General features: G+C 39.5%; 2 protein-coding genes and 1 long non-coding RNA gene across 3 annotated transcripts; 2 read left to right on the plus strand and 1 right to left on the minus strand.

Moving 5' to 3' along the window:
* Positions 1-876: 876 nt before the first annotated feature.
* Positions 877-11,902, plus strand: egfl6 (EGF-like-domain, multiple 6). The gene is made up of 13 exons (XM_042494268.1): positions 877-950; positions 2,649-2,755; positions 3,066-3,158; positions 3,337-3,456; positions 3,570-3,689; positions 5,360-5,494; positions 5,578-5,700; positions 6,175-6,237; positions 6,631-6,885; positions 10,326-10,400; positions 10,493-10,585; positions 10,682-10,944; positions 11,716-11,902. Exons 1-13 carry the CDS (start codon positions 877-879, stop codon positions 11,821-11,823), a joined length of 1,629 nt encoding a protein of 542 aa, XP_042350202.1. The 3' UTR covers positions 11,824-11,902.
* LOC121948801 lies at positions 2,674-15,203 on the minus strand. Its single transcript, XR_006106187.1, has 3 exons — positions 15,131-15,203; positions 10,858-10,919; positions 2,674-2,723 (listed from the first exon to the last, which is right to left on the minus strand). It is a non-coding gene; the product is annotated as an uncharacterized LOC121948801 (long non-coding RNA).
* Positions 15,204-15,286: 83 nt separating this feature from the next.
* Positions 15,287-18,349, plus strand: rab9a (RAB9A, member RAS oncogene family). The gene is made up of 3 exons (XM_042494271.1): positions 15,287-15,378; positions 15,716-15,835; positions 16,426-18,349. The coding sequence occupies exon 3, from the start codon at positions 16,465-16,467 to the stop codon at positions 17,071-17,073; it is 609 nt and encodes a 202-aa protein (XP_042350205.1). The 5' UTR covers positions 15,287-15,378; positions 15,716-15,835; positions 16,426-16,464; the 3' UTR covers positions 17,074-18,349.
* The last annotated feature ends 56 nt before the right edge of the window (positions 18,350-18,405 follow it).

The raw sequence follows: 18,405 nt of genomic DNA on the forward strand, positions 1-18,405 counted from the left end.
TGGGCAGACATGCATTCGGAAATTACTTCTGTCACTGGAGACACATTTCAACAAAAACAACAAATGTAAATTAACAACAGGAGCATCACCTGTCCATTTCTAAGGCAACAGCTGATCAGGACCAGATGTTGGCTCTGACTTTGAAAGGGCGAAAACTCATTAAAGATGTTTATGACTGGACTTGGAATTAGCATGTGTGACAGAGCGATACTTTATGTGCTACCTGGGAGTAAGACATCAAAGAGCGCTGCAGCTGCTAATGACAGGCCTATGCATGTCCGTACCACAATTAGCCAACTCAGCTAATCATGCCCCCCAAAACACAGCAGTTCATCGAAAAACTGCATGCCAAACTCATGTTGTCCCAGAAAAGATAAGACAAACACATTGCCCTGCATTCGGCATGTATACAACGGTATGAATTTCCTACTGGTGATCCACAGAAAGGGTTTCATGTGGTCTCGTATAGAGTTTCAGTAAAGAGAGGAGCACCCCTAAACCTAATCCCCACCCCCATTGCAAACCCACTCCTACCTCCAAAAGTCACAACCTATCCCTCACAGTGCAGTGTCATTTCGCACAGTGTCAACCCACCTCTGGAATTTCAGAGGAAGAAGAAGAAGCAAATTAATGGGACAGAGAGTAGAGCTGCAGCACTGAAGAGAGAGAGGGAGAGAGATTTTTTTTTCCCCTGGAGGAGACTTTGACTTTGTGCTCTGGAAATCCGGCGTGCCTTGTGTGAAGGCTCAACTAAGACCTGTTCCTGTCTAAGTATTTTAATGAGCGTAAGCCCTCAGGAGAAATAGTCGGAACTAATAGAAACCAAAGTCAGCCCCCGTGGGAAGCAAAGCTCTCCGGCTGCTCACGGTCACAGACATGCAGCCGTTCACCTTGGTCGGTGCTCTTTTCCTCGTGCTCCACATCTCCTCTGGTAGTGCAGAAGCCCAAAGGTAAGTCAATGAATTACAGAGCAACAGAGCATTTGATCTGTGGTGTGTTTCTACTCTGAGACTTGAGCAGGTGTAAACTTTACTCGGTCAAGAATTAAAAATATCTTCCAGTATGTTGCCAGATTCCTGTGTATTATTTTTACATTTCTATACACTAATAATAAAGCAAAAGTGCTACCAACATCATTGGCCAGTATACATTTTGGCCTACTTCCTGTAGCCAAAAAAAAAGGAATTACAACCATTTTAACTGCCACTTCCTCCACATGCCTTGACTTTAAGTGGAGCTTAATGTGTAACACGAAACCCCCATTTGACACTGAATTATGTGCTTTAAAGCTTTACAGGGAAAACTGTTGTTTTGACGGTATGTGCACTATGGAGCCCCTGGCAGCACAGACAGCTATGACAGTGTGTCAGCTAAATGCGGCACAGCAACTGTTAATAACTGAAGAGCACCTGTCACACTTAGGAGCCCCTCTCCTGGGGGCTATTCTGGTGGATTTCTATCAAGTCTCAGATTGCCCCAGTCCCACTGGAGCCGAGGGTACTTACAGGATGCTACTACCTTCTGTGACACCAAAACATCTGGGATATTAAAATTTGGCACCATGCTTATAAGGAGAGTTGCTGAAAGCTGAAACATCCGATTTGGATGTGTGATTCTGCCATGAATTTACGTATTGACTAGCTCAGATGGCATCTTAACATCTTAATTTAATTTACATGTTAAAAATACACAGATGGAATGTAATCTATATGTACTGTAGTTTATTTTAAATGCAAGGCTGTCTTGCTGACCTCAACTCAGAATAACTTTACAGTATACTCTCATCTGTCTCCAGGAATTGGAGACAGGTATAAAGATGAAAGTACACTAAAAAAAAGAGGACATATGGTTGTGCATAAGGTATCAATGTGCAATGCAGGAAGTGACTTATTCGTGTATTTTTTCCATCTGTAGCCTACATCCTGTCAGCTGGCTGTTGCTCTACAGGGAGTCTACTTTTATCACTAAGCAAGACAGTGAGAGGACATTTTATTTAGGTTTTCGGTTTTTTTCGTGCAACTACAATTGGGACCAAAATTAGAATTACAATTGGGAGAGCTTTGTAAGACTGTGGATGTGTTGGAATACATTTTTTATGGTAATATACATGAATTTGTAATGTTTAATTAGTTGTATGTCATTTCATTGTCGTTACTGAGACTTTGCTTGAAGGTCTGGTGTGTGGGATTCAGGAGCATCTAGCAATGAGATTTCAAAACTAAAACTTTGTGCATGTGCCAAGTGTGTGAGAAAACTATGGTGGCCAATGCAAAAATGCAAAAACACACACAAAAAAAATATTTAGAGCCAGTGTTTTGTTTGTCCATCCTGGGCCACTGTAAGACAACATGGCAGAATCCATCTGAGAGGACCTCTCCATATGTAGATTAGATACAAAGAGCTCATTCTTAGGGGACGTAAACACAACGATTCTTGTTTTCAGGTGATTATAAACTGATGAAAATATAGTTTTGAACATTATATATCATTTCTGCCAATAGATGCCCCTAAATCCTCCACACTGGATCTTGAAAGGCTAAGTTTGCTATCTGATGTTCCATGCATTAACCAAGGCAGGCTATAAATTTTCAGAGACAGTGAAATTACACATCTTACTGTACCTTCTGCTCCTCTGTTGTTCTCCAAAGGCACTACCGACAAGTCCTTACTGGAAACCAACCAGGTGTGTGTCGCTATGGCAGGAGGCTGGAGTGCTGCTATGGCTGGAAGAAAAACAGTAAAGGACAGTGTGAGGGTAAGAGCAGTCCAGATTTAGTTACTAATACTACTTTATTATCAATTTAATATCAACCAGGTTACACAAAATCCTTTTAAAGGAGTAAAATACTGTATAGGATCTAATTTACTGCCACTATACAGTGTCCTAACAATTGTTATTCTTTTCATGAAAGATATTTGCCAAAACCAGAAAATGTGGAGAAAATGATAGTCTAGATTGAAAAACCTTGCCTGCATAATAGAGATGTGTGGTTTGACTGTAATCCATTATTCTCAAACCGCTGATATTTCTGGTGGTATTCTCTTCATGTTAAATGTTTTACCAGCTCAGTGTGACCACGGCTGCAAGCACGGGGAGTGTGTTGGCCCCAACAAATGCAAGTGTTTTCCAGGATACACCGGAAAGACTTGCAATCAAGGTGGGCAGCTGGGTTCTGGAATATATGGGTCAAACTGGGTACAGGATGATCTAATTTTCAGCTGATAACTGGTTTTTGCAAGCTAATTTTAGGTGTGTTTTACAGTAAGCAAAACTTTATCTCTAGTGTTTTTTTTGGTTTTAAATTTGTGCTTGAAAAAAATGACTCTTATTTCCAGATCTGAATGAGTGTGGCCTGAAACCTCGTCCCTGTGAGCATCGCTGCATGAACACCTATGGAAGTTACAAGTGCTACTGCCTCAATGGCTACACCTTAATGCCTGATGGATCTTGTGCAAGTAAGTCCCATCGTGCTACTATTCATACATACCTTGGTGAAAAAAAAAAACAAAGTTGCAGAGGTTGACCTTTTACGAATGTGTGTTTTTTGTGCTTGTGTTCATGCATGCAGATTCCAGGACATGCTCTATTGCTCATTGTCAGTATGGTTGTGAAGAAGTTCAGGGGGAGATTCGCTGCCTCTGCCCATCTGCAGGGCTGCAACTGGGCCAAGATGAGAGGACATGTGTAGGTAAGCAACCCCCCCCTGCACACACACACACACACAATTATAAACATAGTGACACTGACTTGTGTAGTGTCGTGGAAAACCTATGTCAAATATGACATAGGTTGTCATGAAACCTGACACAGGCCTAAGCAAGATGCAAGGACAGTGAAAAATCAGATGGCGCGACAGCCCTTATCTAAATAAGGAATAGAGAATATTAAAAATAATTGACTTTGGCTTGTTTGTGTATTATGGATTAGAAGGTTTTTTGATAGTGGAAATGTTCTGCGTAGATTCTATTACATGGCTTTTGCATACTTGGCTTGTAAATCAGATGGATGCAATTAAGTTATATTTCTTTCCACAAAACTGCTTTAACTGTGACAGAGGCCATCTGGCATACTGATCACACAGGGGAAGTAATACAATAGTTCTGGAGCATTAAACTTCAGAATTACCATTGATTCAACACACTTCATAACAGAGAACGGCAGAAGCACACTTTTCAATCTGAAAATATACCAAAAAGAACATTTTCCCCAGATGTGCTATAACACATCTGACAAATAATTGAACCTCAAGAGACATACACACACTTACTGTATCCACCATGAAAATATGAAGAAGTTTCTAACCACGTAAAGTACAAATTTAAACATGAGCTAACCTTTAGCGATCTTTGTCTGTAATAGACCATACAGACCTCAACCTGCTGCAGGCCATGACATTAAGTTGCATGTGAAAACCTGCATACTTGTAGAAACATATAAGTAAAATGACATAATGACATGACTTGTGACTGAATGAAAATATCAAGGTAATCTAGAGTCAGTGGCCCCTTCCCTGCTTCTTGCTCGAACCGCCTCATTTTCAAACTCGCCTTCATTTTGTTCTCAAGTATTGTGACTCTCAAGTATTGTGACTTTATCTTAGGTTTCTAACCAAAATCCCATTCAAAAACCCTTTGACTCTGAGACAAGGGAAGTGTAAGGGGCAGAAATGTTCACAGATTTCTGAATTTTCATCTAATTTCTGGGGTTCTCTCTTCATGAAATGAATGTCTCTACAGATATAAGCTGATTACTACAATCATTTGTTTCTATAACATGCTCAAAGGCATCACTACTGGTGATGTCATCATTAGCTTAAAATCCTTCTTGTAGACTTTTCCTCCTAAAGTAGTTCATTGCATTCACAACAAAATCAATACTTCTGCTTCCAGCCTAGCTGGGCACCTCTTCAAACATAAATTAGCAGTGATGCTAGTGGGAAACCAGTGAGGGTTCATGTTTATGATCACTGGAGTGAAGTAACACACTCCATGCACCAAAGATGTGGAAGCTCCCTGCTGGCAGAAGAAAAAGAGCAGCTGATGGTTCAGAGGAAACACACACTTGTCTACATCTGACTAATGAAAATAGTCAGCAGGACATATCGAGAAACTGTTACAAAAAAGGGCAAAAAAATCTAAAAAAATCATGGACTGATTTTCTCTATATTGCCTAATGTGATGTGTTGCTTAAAATATTCTCTTGTTCACTTGGGTTGCATGTTTTGCTCTTTTACAGTTTTACTCTCAAGAGAAGCTTTGGACTTGTCTCAGTACAGCTATTCATTTATAGTGAATAGTTCTAACATGATGAATATAAAATCAAAGGCCACTGAATTTCCCCTCTTTTGTTTCCCCTCAGATATTGATGAATGTGTAACTGGGAAGAACCTCTGCCCATACAACCGACAATGTGTGAACACCTTCGGCAGTTACTTCTGCAAGTGCCAGGACGGCTTTGACCTGAAATATGTTGACGGCAAATATGACTGTGTAGGTAAGGTATACGAGTTTGTTACACAAAAACATTCGCGATTAATTCTGCTCCTAAAGGTTCAAAAAGGCTTCTTCCAATTCCAGACAGTGATGAGTGCGCAGCCGGCACCCACAAGTGCAGCCACCACGCTGTCTGCGTGAACACTCAAGGATCCTACAAGTGCAGGTGCAAGTCTGGATTCAGGGGCAATGGCTTTGAATGCTCTGGTGAGATCAACGAACAACAACAAAGAATTGTGAACTAATTAGTTTTTTAGAAAAGCCTTTTGATCTGCAATAAAGCTCAAAGTAATTCAGGATTTCATGAACTCATGTCTAAGGCTTCTTCCAGATGAGAATAGTCAGTCAGATAGGTCAGAAGCACTTTTACAGCCACATATTTCATTTGAACTCCATAAACATCAGCAAACAACGGTCCTGCCAAGGCTACTTTCCTGCTTTCCGACTCCACTCTTCTTCACAGATGTTAGCAAGAAAGATCCACAGATTGAAAACACATCTGTGTAAATATGACTGTACAGTAGCCAGCCCTCTAAAGAGGGAGAAAGACAGGTTTTGCCATTCTCTTCAAACCTGCAGGCCCACATTACAACAGGTGAAGCCTTGTGTAGCCAAATGACATCAAAAAAGAATAGGCCAGGAGTTTCAGTGCAAATGAAGGATGCCTTTATGTTTTTGTAGTCAAGCCATTTTATCAGAGGTCGTGGGATGGAGACAAAGGCAGTGCAGATGATTTCCTCAATGGTGAGATTGTGTGGAATCCAAGACTCTGCTTCCGTTGTTCACTCCCTTCTCTGCAACTCATTCCCTTCTCCTGCCTCCTACTTTTGAGATCACCTCTCCAAACTCTGTCCCTTGCTCATGGCTGGAAATGTTGTATATGCACACAGCTTGATATTAGACCTGGAATCCTCAGCATGACTCTTTATATGCAGTACTTGTGTGATAAAATGCCCCTGCACTTCAAACACTAATTTAAGTCATGTCTAATGAATGTCATGCTTCACCTGCATGGAGTAGGATCAGCAGCTGCAAAATACATGACAGCAAACGCATCTGCATCCTGGTTAAACAATGTCTTTCCCATTCATGATTGTGGTTCCACATGTCTAATCTGATTCCTCTTCCCGTCTGCAGCCATCCCAGACTCCCTAGTGAGGACCGGTACTCTGGGAGGTAGGCTGGGCAACGAGGACATCAAAAATGCTATCCCTGAACCAGTCGCAACGCCGCCTCCTAAGAGCCGCCAGCAGCCTTTTGACTATGATGGAGAGGTCTATGTTGGCCCCGAGCCTGAGCAGAGACCGGAGGATGTATTTCCTGAGGAAGAAGAGGAGGAGGAAGAGGAGGAAGAGGAAGACAACCAGCTCAATCCAAGAGGAGATGTTTTCAGTAAGTGTTCTTTCGTTTGGGTCCCTTGCAATAATGCTGGGTGGTCCACAATGTATTAACCGTACACAGACTAAACAAACTCACTTGCTACAAAGACTCTGCTCTCCTGCCGACGCAGCATCTGAATACAATTATCAATTTTTCAATAGGCAGCTGACGTAAGTATAAATAAGCACGTCAAGTCTAAGACCTGCAGGTCTCCACCTCAGGCTCTGTAACCTTTCTTTGAAGGGTTGATTACTAACAATGAAGAAACATATATTTGTTGACTCTTTTTAGTGAACAACATGCATTCACTGAAACTGATTAGTCCAAGATGTCCCAATTTTTTCCACAAAGAACCACAAGCATTGTCACTGTCACGTCCTTCAGCATTGTAAAAATGGTCACAAACTTTAACTATATGTTAACTCTACGGCGCTGCTCCATGCCACGTTTTTCACACCCTCAAATCCTTTGTTTTGTTTGTATATGTACATGCACAGAAGACACACTTAAAAGCCAGAGCGACTATGTTGCATCACATAAGCATATCAATTTCCAAGTGCCTGTTTTTAAGGGCACACTGGCTGTGCGCTAACACTTCTTTCTAACTGGATGTGATGCGAATCAGTGACTGGAAATCAGATTGTTGCAGTGTTTCCCAAGAAGACATCCTAACCTGCGCCATATGTCATCAGACGAAGGGATGAGATGCTCACATTGGTTATATTTTAGTGAAGCTTTGTGCACCTCCAACCTATTTTCAAAGCATGACGGTAGGATGCATTTTCTTATGTTGTGTTCACACTACAAGCGACCACACAACAAGCAACAAGCAAGACAACAACAAGCATTACTGCAAGGTTGCTGCTCAGGTGTTGCTCAAGCACACAGTTACATTGTCAGGGCTTGTGTATGTTTGTTACTGGCCAAAAAGCAATTTTCATTTGGTGAAAAAAAAATGCCTATGCTTTTTTTTAATGTCTGAGCCCCATTTTAACAACCCCTAGGGCATCCTTGTGTGCACTGCAATGTAAATTAAGCTAGCATAGCCTTAGCTAATTAAGGTAAATAACACAGAATGACAGAGACAAAACATGTTAGAGACAAAACAATACGATTGGTTGATGCTTCACCACATCATTGGAGCACTAACAAAAGTTGAGGCCAGCTCAACTTTGATATGTAGTGCTGATTTGTAGCAGCAATGAGTGCAGGGTGTCAGTTTGTTGCTTCATATCACCCGCTTCAATTGAAAATGACTCACAGCCTGTTGCTGTGCTGCTCGTAGTGTCAACACACACATCTGCCTGCTCAGGGCTCAAAAGGCTCCCCTAAATATTAGTCATTTGTTGTATATCTTGACAGTTTTTCACGCACCAGAGTTCTCTTGCTCACTCACTGTATGTGAGTAAGTGGTGTAATATAGACAATGTTCAGCTTTTGAAATGTAGCAATGTGCACCAAGTGTCATCACAGTCAGCAGACATCTTTCCTTTCTTCCGTAAATATTAGTCCATAGTCACCATGGAAGAGAAGTTGATCCTTTTAGTGCAGGGCTACCCAGAGCTGTACGTTCTCTCCCACAGACAGTATTTTGATAAATACTCAAAAAACAATGCCTGGAAGAAGATCCACTACGAATTTGTCAGTTGATAAGTGGGCTATGGTTGCTTAACAATGTCAGCTTCAACCTGCCTCCTCTCCTTGAAGGGCACAAGAGTAGCACCCAATGCTCTGTGTCGCCTATTCCAGGCGGTATAAGACGCAGCATTTGTCCTGGTCCTTAGCTTCTTAAAATCTTTCATGATATCAAACCACAAGGCTACAACAAATAGAACACATAAAGAACACCATGAGAACCCAGCAATGTAAAATAAAAACATTATCTGAAACAGTCTCATCGATTATGAGACATGACGGCTTCTAGCACACGTCATTCACGCCTGAGTTGAGTGTGTATGCACAATCTGGCAACAAATCCAGACACTTTCATCTGATAAAAAGAGAAAAGAGGGCAGTGTGGTTGTGCAGTGGTATGCACCTCAATGAGAAACCCCATACATGAGGTTGCCTTTCACCACTGATCTCGATCTTTATGGAAACACCCGAGCCTGTGTAGGAACTCAGATAGCAAGAGGAGACAGGCCCCGAGACATCCATCACCTCCAGGGAGGAATTTTACTCTGTCGGCATGTGAGAGCCCAGGGATACAACTCATCCTGCTTCCCATCTCCTGGGAGGAGGGTGAGGAAGGGAGGGAGATTACTAAGCCTCCAAGCCTTTTATTATGTTTTCCCCAAAACAGCTGTTGTGCAAACAGACTTGACTCCTAGTAGGAAAGTCTGTCATCAGCACTCTAGACCTCTCTAACACTAACCCGCTGTGGCTGAGCAGGTTCAATAACCCCAGCTGTCACTCTTCTGACTTTCGAAGGCCGCTTGCCATGGGGGTGGTTTGCTGCAAGGGCTTTAAAATACTTGGGAGGGCTGTTTCCTAAAGTCGTAGTTACATCTCAAGACATGAGTGACAGCAGGGCAGGTCTACACCTGTTGGTAAAAAGGCTCTTTCTGGCTTTTGTTACATTGTGGAAAATCTCTTTAGGAATCTAATTTTGGAATGTTTTTTTTAATCACATAATTTTGGAGGAATTCATCGACAAAAACGTTTTTATGAGGCAAACATTTAAAGGGCAGATTTAAAGATATTTTGAAAGAGGGTCATTGTGATATAGTTGTGTCTGCTTTTAGTCATTTACTGTTGATCACATTCAGCTGATATATTATACACTCAGTTGCCAATTTATGGGGTACGCTTCGCTAAAAAGAACGTATGCCAGCAATAAGCTTTAGCTGATGTTGAATGTGAACATTAGAACCTTTATAAAAGTAGGATTCATTGAAGGATATTGTATGCAATAAGCTAGGTGTTACCTTAAAAACTGGCAACTGAGTGTATTAACCCTTGAAACCTGGAGCAACATCACTTCTCTTCTGCTGCTTTCAGATGCCTTTCACAAGTATTTAGACCTTTGAACCCTGAGCAAATTGGTGCTATTTCTTTTTTAAAAAAAGCATGGGGGAAGGCAATGGCTCGGTGAGAAATTATTAAAAGAAATTAGTAGATTTATAAAATTACTATTTTTTTAAAAGCTAGGGTAAAATACCAAGGGAAAAAAGCATGTAGTTATCATTATTACATATGTAAAATCATGCGAATTATTACAATTTTCAAGCATTTTTTCTAATTTTTTGTTTCTTTCTTTTATTTTAAACTAAACTTTTCAGTTAATTTTCTTGTACTTTTTACTAATTTGTTAATTTTTGGGTCATTTCTCCTTCCTTGGTCATTGCTTTCCTTCCATTTTTTTTTAAATAAATTAATTTGTGCAGGTTTTAAAGGGTTAAGCTGAAGATTCATAAATTCACTGTTGTTCTTTCTTTCATCTCTAAACACAGTATCGGAGGACTTTGAATCAGTGTTCGGCCCGGCCACAGAAGTCAAAGAAATTGAAATTACACCAGTTCAGGAAGGTAATCAAATATCTATTTGTGTGCCATATTGTTACATAATGACTGTTTATGTGACTAATATGCTGATGTGCTCCTGTAATTTTACCCTCTAGAGTTTATCATGGATTGCAACTTTGATCAGGGAGCATGTGAGTGGGTCCAAGACAAGACTGATGACATGGACTGGAGCGTGGCCTACCATAATGGTAACAGAATTATGATTTTTTTAACAGGTAACTTGAGATTATTTTAGTTTCGTGCATTTAGACTCATTCACTTTTAAATCGTACAAACTCTTCCAGATGCGGAGTACTACATGGCCATGAGTGGGCTCCTGGGGGACCCAGGGAATATAGCCAAGCTGAAGTTGCTTCTCAGTGACCGCGCCCAGCAGGGCAGCTTCTGCCTCACCTTTGACTACCGTGTGGTGGGCCCTAATGTGGGAACTCTCAGGGTGCTGCTGGATAACATTTCTTACCCAGTATGGGAGCAGAGCCAAAGCAGAGACCAGGGTTGGCAGACAGAGCTCCTCACTGTGGCCTGGAAAGAGGAGGCACCAGAATCTGTGAGTCATTTTATCATTTTTTAAGACAAATTATCTACAGATGATTGTCAAACTACAGTTGCAGCTGTTAAGGGACTGTCTGTTGTTTTTAAGAGGAAGCCAGTGGCTGGGGCGCGACTCCAGTGTTTTAGTTTTTAATCTTGACCCTCCCCAGAGCTTCATATGGAGCTTTTTTTTGTTTTTTCTTGAGCTTCCCTGAGTGACAGAGGTGCAAGACGTATTTTTGGGGGAAAGTTTAAAAAGGATATGTGGAATGAAGCGATTTATATGAAATAAACTTTATTTGAAGCTTTGATTTGGTAATGTTTCCTGATGGAAGCATTTATTGCACATAATGTGTTCAAGAACTGTCAGAAATTTTAAAATCCAACAATAATTCCTGCATTTACAGTATCTTGCTCCAATGAATGGTGTAATTTTAGCAAATTAAAAACAACAACAACAACAAAAAATATGGCTTATGATGTTCAGGGGGTATTTAATTAATTAATTAATTATTTTAAATACAGCGATAAAGTTATATGTCACTCCCCTCAGCTAAAATAAAAACCACAAGTGCTTCACCAGGGCACCAACCCACTCATGAATAATGAACAGTCCCTTACAGCCATAATACCAGCCAACTGAAGTGGAAGGACACAAATGTTGCAGCATAAGTCTATGCATTGATTATGTTGAATTTTTAACCCTTTTTTGAATTGTTAGAAAAGCAACCCTCATAATTGGAGTCTACAACCTAAAGATGCAGTGATACCCTTGAATGTCTTTCAGATAATCTTTGAAGCTCAGCATGGCAAAGAGACTGGAGGAGAGATTGGGCTGGACAATGTCGTGCTGACCTCAGGGCCATGTCAAGATGATGTCAGTCCATTCGTTTAAGAAGAACCCCCCCCCCCAGATTTACAATTTGAAAATCTGCTCTAACTGACACATGTCAAAGCTTCCTGTTTCCTGTCCATATGGTCTGGAGTTCCTGAACATTTCCTCATGGTTAAGCCACAAGATATCCACATAAAGAAACATTAACTCAAAGGAAGATTATGTACTACCAGTGCATGCATGTTTGCTTTATCACCATGCTGCTATATCAACTCAACTTGCTTTTGTCATGATTTTGAAAACCGTCCCTTACAATACATATGACTCAGATCTCAGGAATAGGTGAAAATGCTAACTTTGTCTGTTAGTTAGATGTAACAGTATTTTGCTAGTCCTTTGTTGTGTATGTGATTGCTGAAGTTAATAATCTATGACATGTAATGTGAATTTAGGTGAATTATATCTGAAATTTGATCTTAGATGAATAACTTTTTTGAAGGTTGGATAGTTTTTATGATAAAAAGTATCAGTGCATAACAGAACTGCTGTAAATTTTGCTTTCATATTATATTGTACTATGACATTAAATCTGTTTTTTTCTAACCCTGTCTAGCATTCCTTTTTATCCCCATGTACATTGTATGATTGTACACCTCACCTGCATGCCTAATTACCTTGATCACTGTAAGTTTCTGCTAACAGAAATCTATTATCACCTAGACTTATCTGGTAATGGAAGTGAATGTGTCATAGACCAGTGTTACAGTGTGGACAAAATCAAAGGTAATATGACAAAGAAAGGGGGTAATTTTAGGAAAATCAGTCTGCTGATAGGAGAAATACCACCTCAAATGAACGTTAACTTCATGGATGCCAGGGCACAGAAAATTGATTTGACTCTGACAACCAAAGACAGCAAGGATTACAATGCATGTTTGGCTTGCATTGTCTATTTTTGTGTCAATAATGATGCTGTCTAATAACTCTAGGCTCTTTGTGGTAGTGTAAGTACAATTCTGAGCTATTTGTGCTTTACTTGATTATATTGCTAGATGTTAGAGGGAAATATTGTACTATTTGCAACATTAGCTTTAGAATGCTGTTTATTCTTTATAGCATCAGCGAAAATAACGGTTATTCAACAAGCAAAAATGAAGGAAATCCAACAGGGCATCTCTGCATTAAAGACACATTTACTATAACATTACTGTAACTTACTTTTGACTGTAACTTAATACATTTACGCAAGCACTGTACTTCAGTATATTCTTATTTTCTTGTACTTTACTTGAGTATTTCCATTTTCTGCTACTTCATACTTCATTCCACTACATTTTATATGTGAATATTGCACTTTTTACTCCACTACATTTATCTGACAGCTTTAGTTACTAATTATTTTGCATTTAATTATCAATATAAAATGTTTATCCAATAATGATTATGTATTATTGTAGATTAAACTACCCAGCAGTAAGTAAAGAAAATTAGCTCAACCTTTACTAGCTGAAAAGTTAAAGAGATGGACACATTATTTCATCTATAATTATATTCTAATAATGATCTAATAAAATGATTTACATCCATGGATGGAAATTAGGATCACTCACCAGTCAAATGCTGGTAAAATATGCACGTAACTGCTTGATAGCTTCACTCACTAGCCAATAAACAATAGTCTACAATCTGCTGAGTGGCTGGCAGATTTAAGAATTGACCAGCCACAGTGGCAGGTCAACAAAAAAGTTCATTTCAGATCCTGTATGCACAGAGGTTTCACTCCATTTCCTGAATAAAATTTAGACATCTACTCCAATACATTTCTCTTGAGCATTTTAGTTACTTACTACAAAACAGGGAAGGAAGAGAGGAAGGGAGGAGGGGAGAAATGGATGAATGAAGGAGCGGGAGGAAAGGAAAAACAGGATTTTGTTCTTTAAATCCTGTAAGCTGTGGAAAACCTTGTTTTTCTTCAAGTGTAATGTATGCTCCACTTTTAAGGTGGCGTGTTTCAAAGACATTAACTTTATAATTCTCAAATCCTGAGCGCTTGCTTTTTTTTTTTTTTACCAGCATTTACTTGTACTTTACTTTTGATACTCAAGCACAGTAAATATCAGATACTTTAAGACTTTCACTCAAGTACTATTCTGAAAGGTGACTTTAGCTTCTGCCAAAGTCATTTTCTGGTAAGATATCTGTAGTTTTTCTCAGGTGTATCTTTCAGGTACTTCATCTACCACTGTGTAAACATAATTCTGAAACTGGCTATTCTGCATAATGAGTACTGTTACTCTGATACTTCAGGCATATTTTGATGCTAACGCTGCTGTCCTTTTACTTAAGTAATGTGCTTAATGCAGGGCTTTTCCTCGTACTTAAGAATTTCTACACTTCGGTAATGCTGCTTTACTGAGTACTTCATCTCCCACTGGTTAACGTTGATTATGTACATTTTGTTTCAACATACATGACTTTTAATTAAGTAATTTTACCTTGTGGTGTAACTATTTGGTGTAAAATTCCTTTCACACCTACAGTGAATAGTGCATGGATGAATATACAATTACTTTTGGTACTTAAACACAACAAATAGTTCAAGACTTTTACTAAAATATTGTAATAGGAGACTTTAACTTCTACCAACGTAATTTTTGATAAGAAATCTAGTTTTTCTCAAGTATGGCTTTCGAGCACTTCATCCACCACTGCGTATACATCATTCTGGAATTAGCCCTTCTACATAATGAGTACTTTTACTTTGATACTTCAGGCATATTTTGATGCTAACACCTCTGTCCTTAAACTTAATGCAGGACTTTTCCTTGTAGTAAAGTATTTCTGCACTTTGGTAATGCTAGTTTACTTAAGTCTACCACTGGTTAACGTTGGTTATGTACATTTTGTTTCTAACATGTAAGACCTTTTGAGTATTTTAACCTTGTGGTGTGGCTATGTGGTGTAAAAGTCCTTTCACACCTGCAGTAGATATACAAATACGACATAATTGCATGGATGAATAGTGCGAAAAGCAGCTGTGTTAGCTAACGTTAGCATGTTGGTATCGTTAATATAACTGCTTCCAACGTTTTAAGGTGAGGTGGAGTGGATTTTAACAGTATGCAACTGGGCAGTCTATGGATGTAACAGCTAAGAAAGCTAAATGTCGCTCTCTGGTGTCTGATAATGAATAATACAAAGAAGTAAAAGGTGTGTTACTGATGCAGAGACGCTGTTTGCCAACAGTCGAAAATGTCCATGGTTTAAAAGTAACTAAATGTTCGCTGACATTTTACCGAAGAACCATACAACGTCTACTTTACGAGAAAATATTTTGAGTTAAAGTTGTAGGGGTCTAAAACATTACCTCAGTGCTCGTTGGTTGTGTCTGTCAGACAAGATCACATGATCCGAGGCTGCCCGTCTGTCGTTAGCTTGTTAGCCGCTAACTGAGTTAGCACCGAGCCGTTGGGGTTCTCCAGGAAACAGTGCGACCTGACGTTTTCTCGAGCCACGCCAAGGCGACGAGCTGTCAAACATATGCATTAATATTATTTCAGTTATTTCGGGTTCTGCTTTACGTTTAGCCCGCAGCTGTCTGGCCCAAACTGCAAGGTACGTTAATAGCAATCTTGCCTGGAAGTAAACCTGAGCTAGCGAATGCAATACATGTCATTAACTCCAGCTGTGTTCCCTTGTTTTCCTTTTTTTGTGTTAGCCTAGCTTAGCTAACACGCAGCTAACTGATATAGACTGTTGTACTAGCATGTCACAGCTGCTAGTTTAATAATGTATACGCTGTATTTTAGAAGCTAAATCTTTAGCTATAGCTTGCAGACTGCCCACAGAACATTGGACGTTTGGTAGCACATTATGCTTTATTGCAAGGAGGCTTCTTAGCTATAACTGCTGTCCTGGGCCATCTGTTAATGAAGAAACTGCTGTGTTACAGCTGGTTGAACGTCACCTGTATGGCTGCCAACATCAACATTAAACACATGAGCATGTGACCGAGGACCACGGTATACAGCACATGATCCGGACAAGTGGAGGAGGCTAAAATCAATCAGGGGTGAGGAAAAATGATCAAAACATCACCAGAAACTAGAGGTCGACCGATATTGTTTTTTCAGGGCTGAGACCGATTATTAGTACTCGATGAGATCGATAACTGATATTTGGAACCGATATGCATTTGCAATAACAATTAAAATATTTCCGTCGAAATCGAGAATTTGAAAAAAAAAAAAAAACAAGTCTAACACTAAACTTTGTTTAGCAAATGTTACATCAAAATCAAAATCAAAATATTCAGCAAGCTCCCAGCCACCTTTTTTATAAAGTTCAATGCAAATTTTAATAAACATTGAATAAATAAAATAAGCTCTCCCAGGGTATACAAAGTAAGAGTTCCTCCCATGCTGATACTTTTTGTTGCATGTATTGCAGACTACCTTCCCTGGCATTAGTTGAGTGTAATATGCACACTTTTTCATTAACAGGTTTTATTTGTGATTATTAAAATAAATTGCAGATACAGATAAGAAACCAGAAACTATGTTTCTGCAGTAAAACGTAAATTAGTTACAGTATTTCGTGTCAAAATGATTTGATAGTGTTGCACGGGTAATAAAAATACATATTTTTGCATCTTTCCATTAGGTAAATTATTTCAAAGTGGTTGATCAGGAGTAAATAGCCATGACAACAAAGACATCCCTGCTTAAAGTCATCCTGCTGGGTGATGGTGGCGTAGGAAAAAGCTCCATCATGAATCGTTATGTCACCAACAAGTTTGATGCACACCTTTTCCACACCATTGGCGTGGAGTTCCTCAACAAGGAACTGGAGGTAGATGGCCATCAGGTTACCCTACAGATCTGGGACACTGCTGGCCAGGAGCGCTTCCGCAGCCTGAGGACTCCTTTCTATCGTGGCTCTGACTGCTGCCTGCTCACCTTCAGCGTAGATGACAACCAGAGTTTTCTCAACTTAGGCAACTGGAAGAAGGAGTTCATCTACTACGCAGACGTCAAGGAGCCGGAGAAGTTTCCATTCGTAGTCTTGGGCAACAAACTGGACGTGACGGAAAGGCAGGTGTCTGCTGAGGAGGCTCAGCAATGGTGCCAGGAAAACGGTGACTACCCCTATTACGAGACCAGTGCAAAGGATGCCACCAATGTAGCTGTGGCCTTTGAGGAGGCGGTGCGTAGAGTGTTGGCTTTGGATGAAAGAACGGACCACCTCATCCCCACAGACACAGTCAAGCTCCACAGAAAGCCTCGCTCTGCTGCCACTTGCTGCTCATAACATCCAGGAGTTATTAACATTAATTTGCTGTCATGCCTGTTATGTGTTGAGGCTGTAGGTTTACAATGCTGTAGTAACATCTTATTTAAACAAATTATGCTACTGGCACTATGATTTATTATACTGTTGAAGGTTTGATAATGCTAAAAAACATACCTCTATTTAAAGAGAAAGAGGAAACACTAAATTCATCCCAGTACAATAATCATGAACTCAATGAATCATTCACTCAGCTCTGCCTTTGTTCAAAGTTCAGGAGGGCTTAAAAAGAAACTATATGTTGTGTTGGCCCAAAACTTAATGTGGGGAACAAATAAGTCTGTCTTGATTGAACCAAAACAGCACATTTGAAAACTTGTGCTCCCAATATGGTTAAATGTTCCATTTTTCATTCATGCAAATTATAATGTGACTCCTAAAATGTGTACTACCTTGGGAGTGTGGTCATCACAGAGTTCCTGAACTTTGCTCCTAAATGTAATAATGCAGATACAGTGATGGCCTATATATTTATATTCAGATAACTGCATTATTTATACAACCTAATACCCTTATTTCTGAGAATCATGAAGTAGCTCAGGCACTACTGTGCATGACTAACAAATTGAAGCTTGTCGTGATTATTGCACCTTTAGGTCTTATTTGTGCACATTCTGCTTAGTGAGTAGACTGTGTGTGCTGGAAGCACTGAGGGACAATATCCCCAACAGAGAATTACTATTAAAGCAACGTTAACATGCATGGCATATGGTGTATTTAAGTTTCTGGAAACTTTTGTATTTTGTAAACCGTTTTTACCTTTAAAAAACAGCCTTCACTCAATCAATATTGCCTTGAGGAAAGGGTAATGAAAGTCATGGTTGAGTAAACCTTTTTCCTCATTGTTTGGTTCATTGTTTAAAATAATTACTTTGATCTTTCAAGCACTCTATTAACATTTTTATACTTGCAGTTCATAGTCTTTCCCCCATAGCTTAATATTCAAAATGCATTTATTTTCCTTAACTGTTTTTTCATTCACATTTCATTTATTTTCAGAGCTGTACAACTGGTATGCCAAACGATGAATAAACCCCTTGAGAATTGTCTCTTAAAGCATGTTTTGTAACCTGAAAGAGTTGGTTTATTATCCCAAGAACTGAACTGAATGTTGACATTCTGCTTTGCTCTGAAACTCTGCAATGACATAATGACTAAAATTAAGAACCGTAAGTCCCTAACTATGTCAAGACACAAAATTGTGTCTCTTATTAAAAATGTTTTTTTCCATTATTGGTCAAGTTGAAGTTTATTGAGTTATGCCCTAAAGTCTAATGTTATTGATAACCATCA

This window comes from Plectropomus leopardus, chromosome 10 (assembly GCF_008729295.1).
Source record: "Plectropomus leopardus isolate mb chromosome 10, YSFRI_Pleo_2.0, whole genome shotgun sequence".
Classification (NCBI taxonomy): Eukaryota; Metazoa; Chordata; class Actinopteri; order Perciformes; family Serranidae; genus Plectropomus; species Plectropomus leopardus.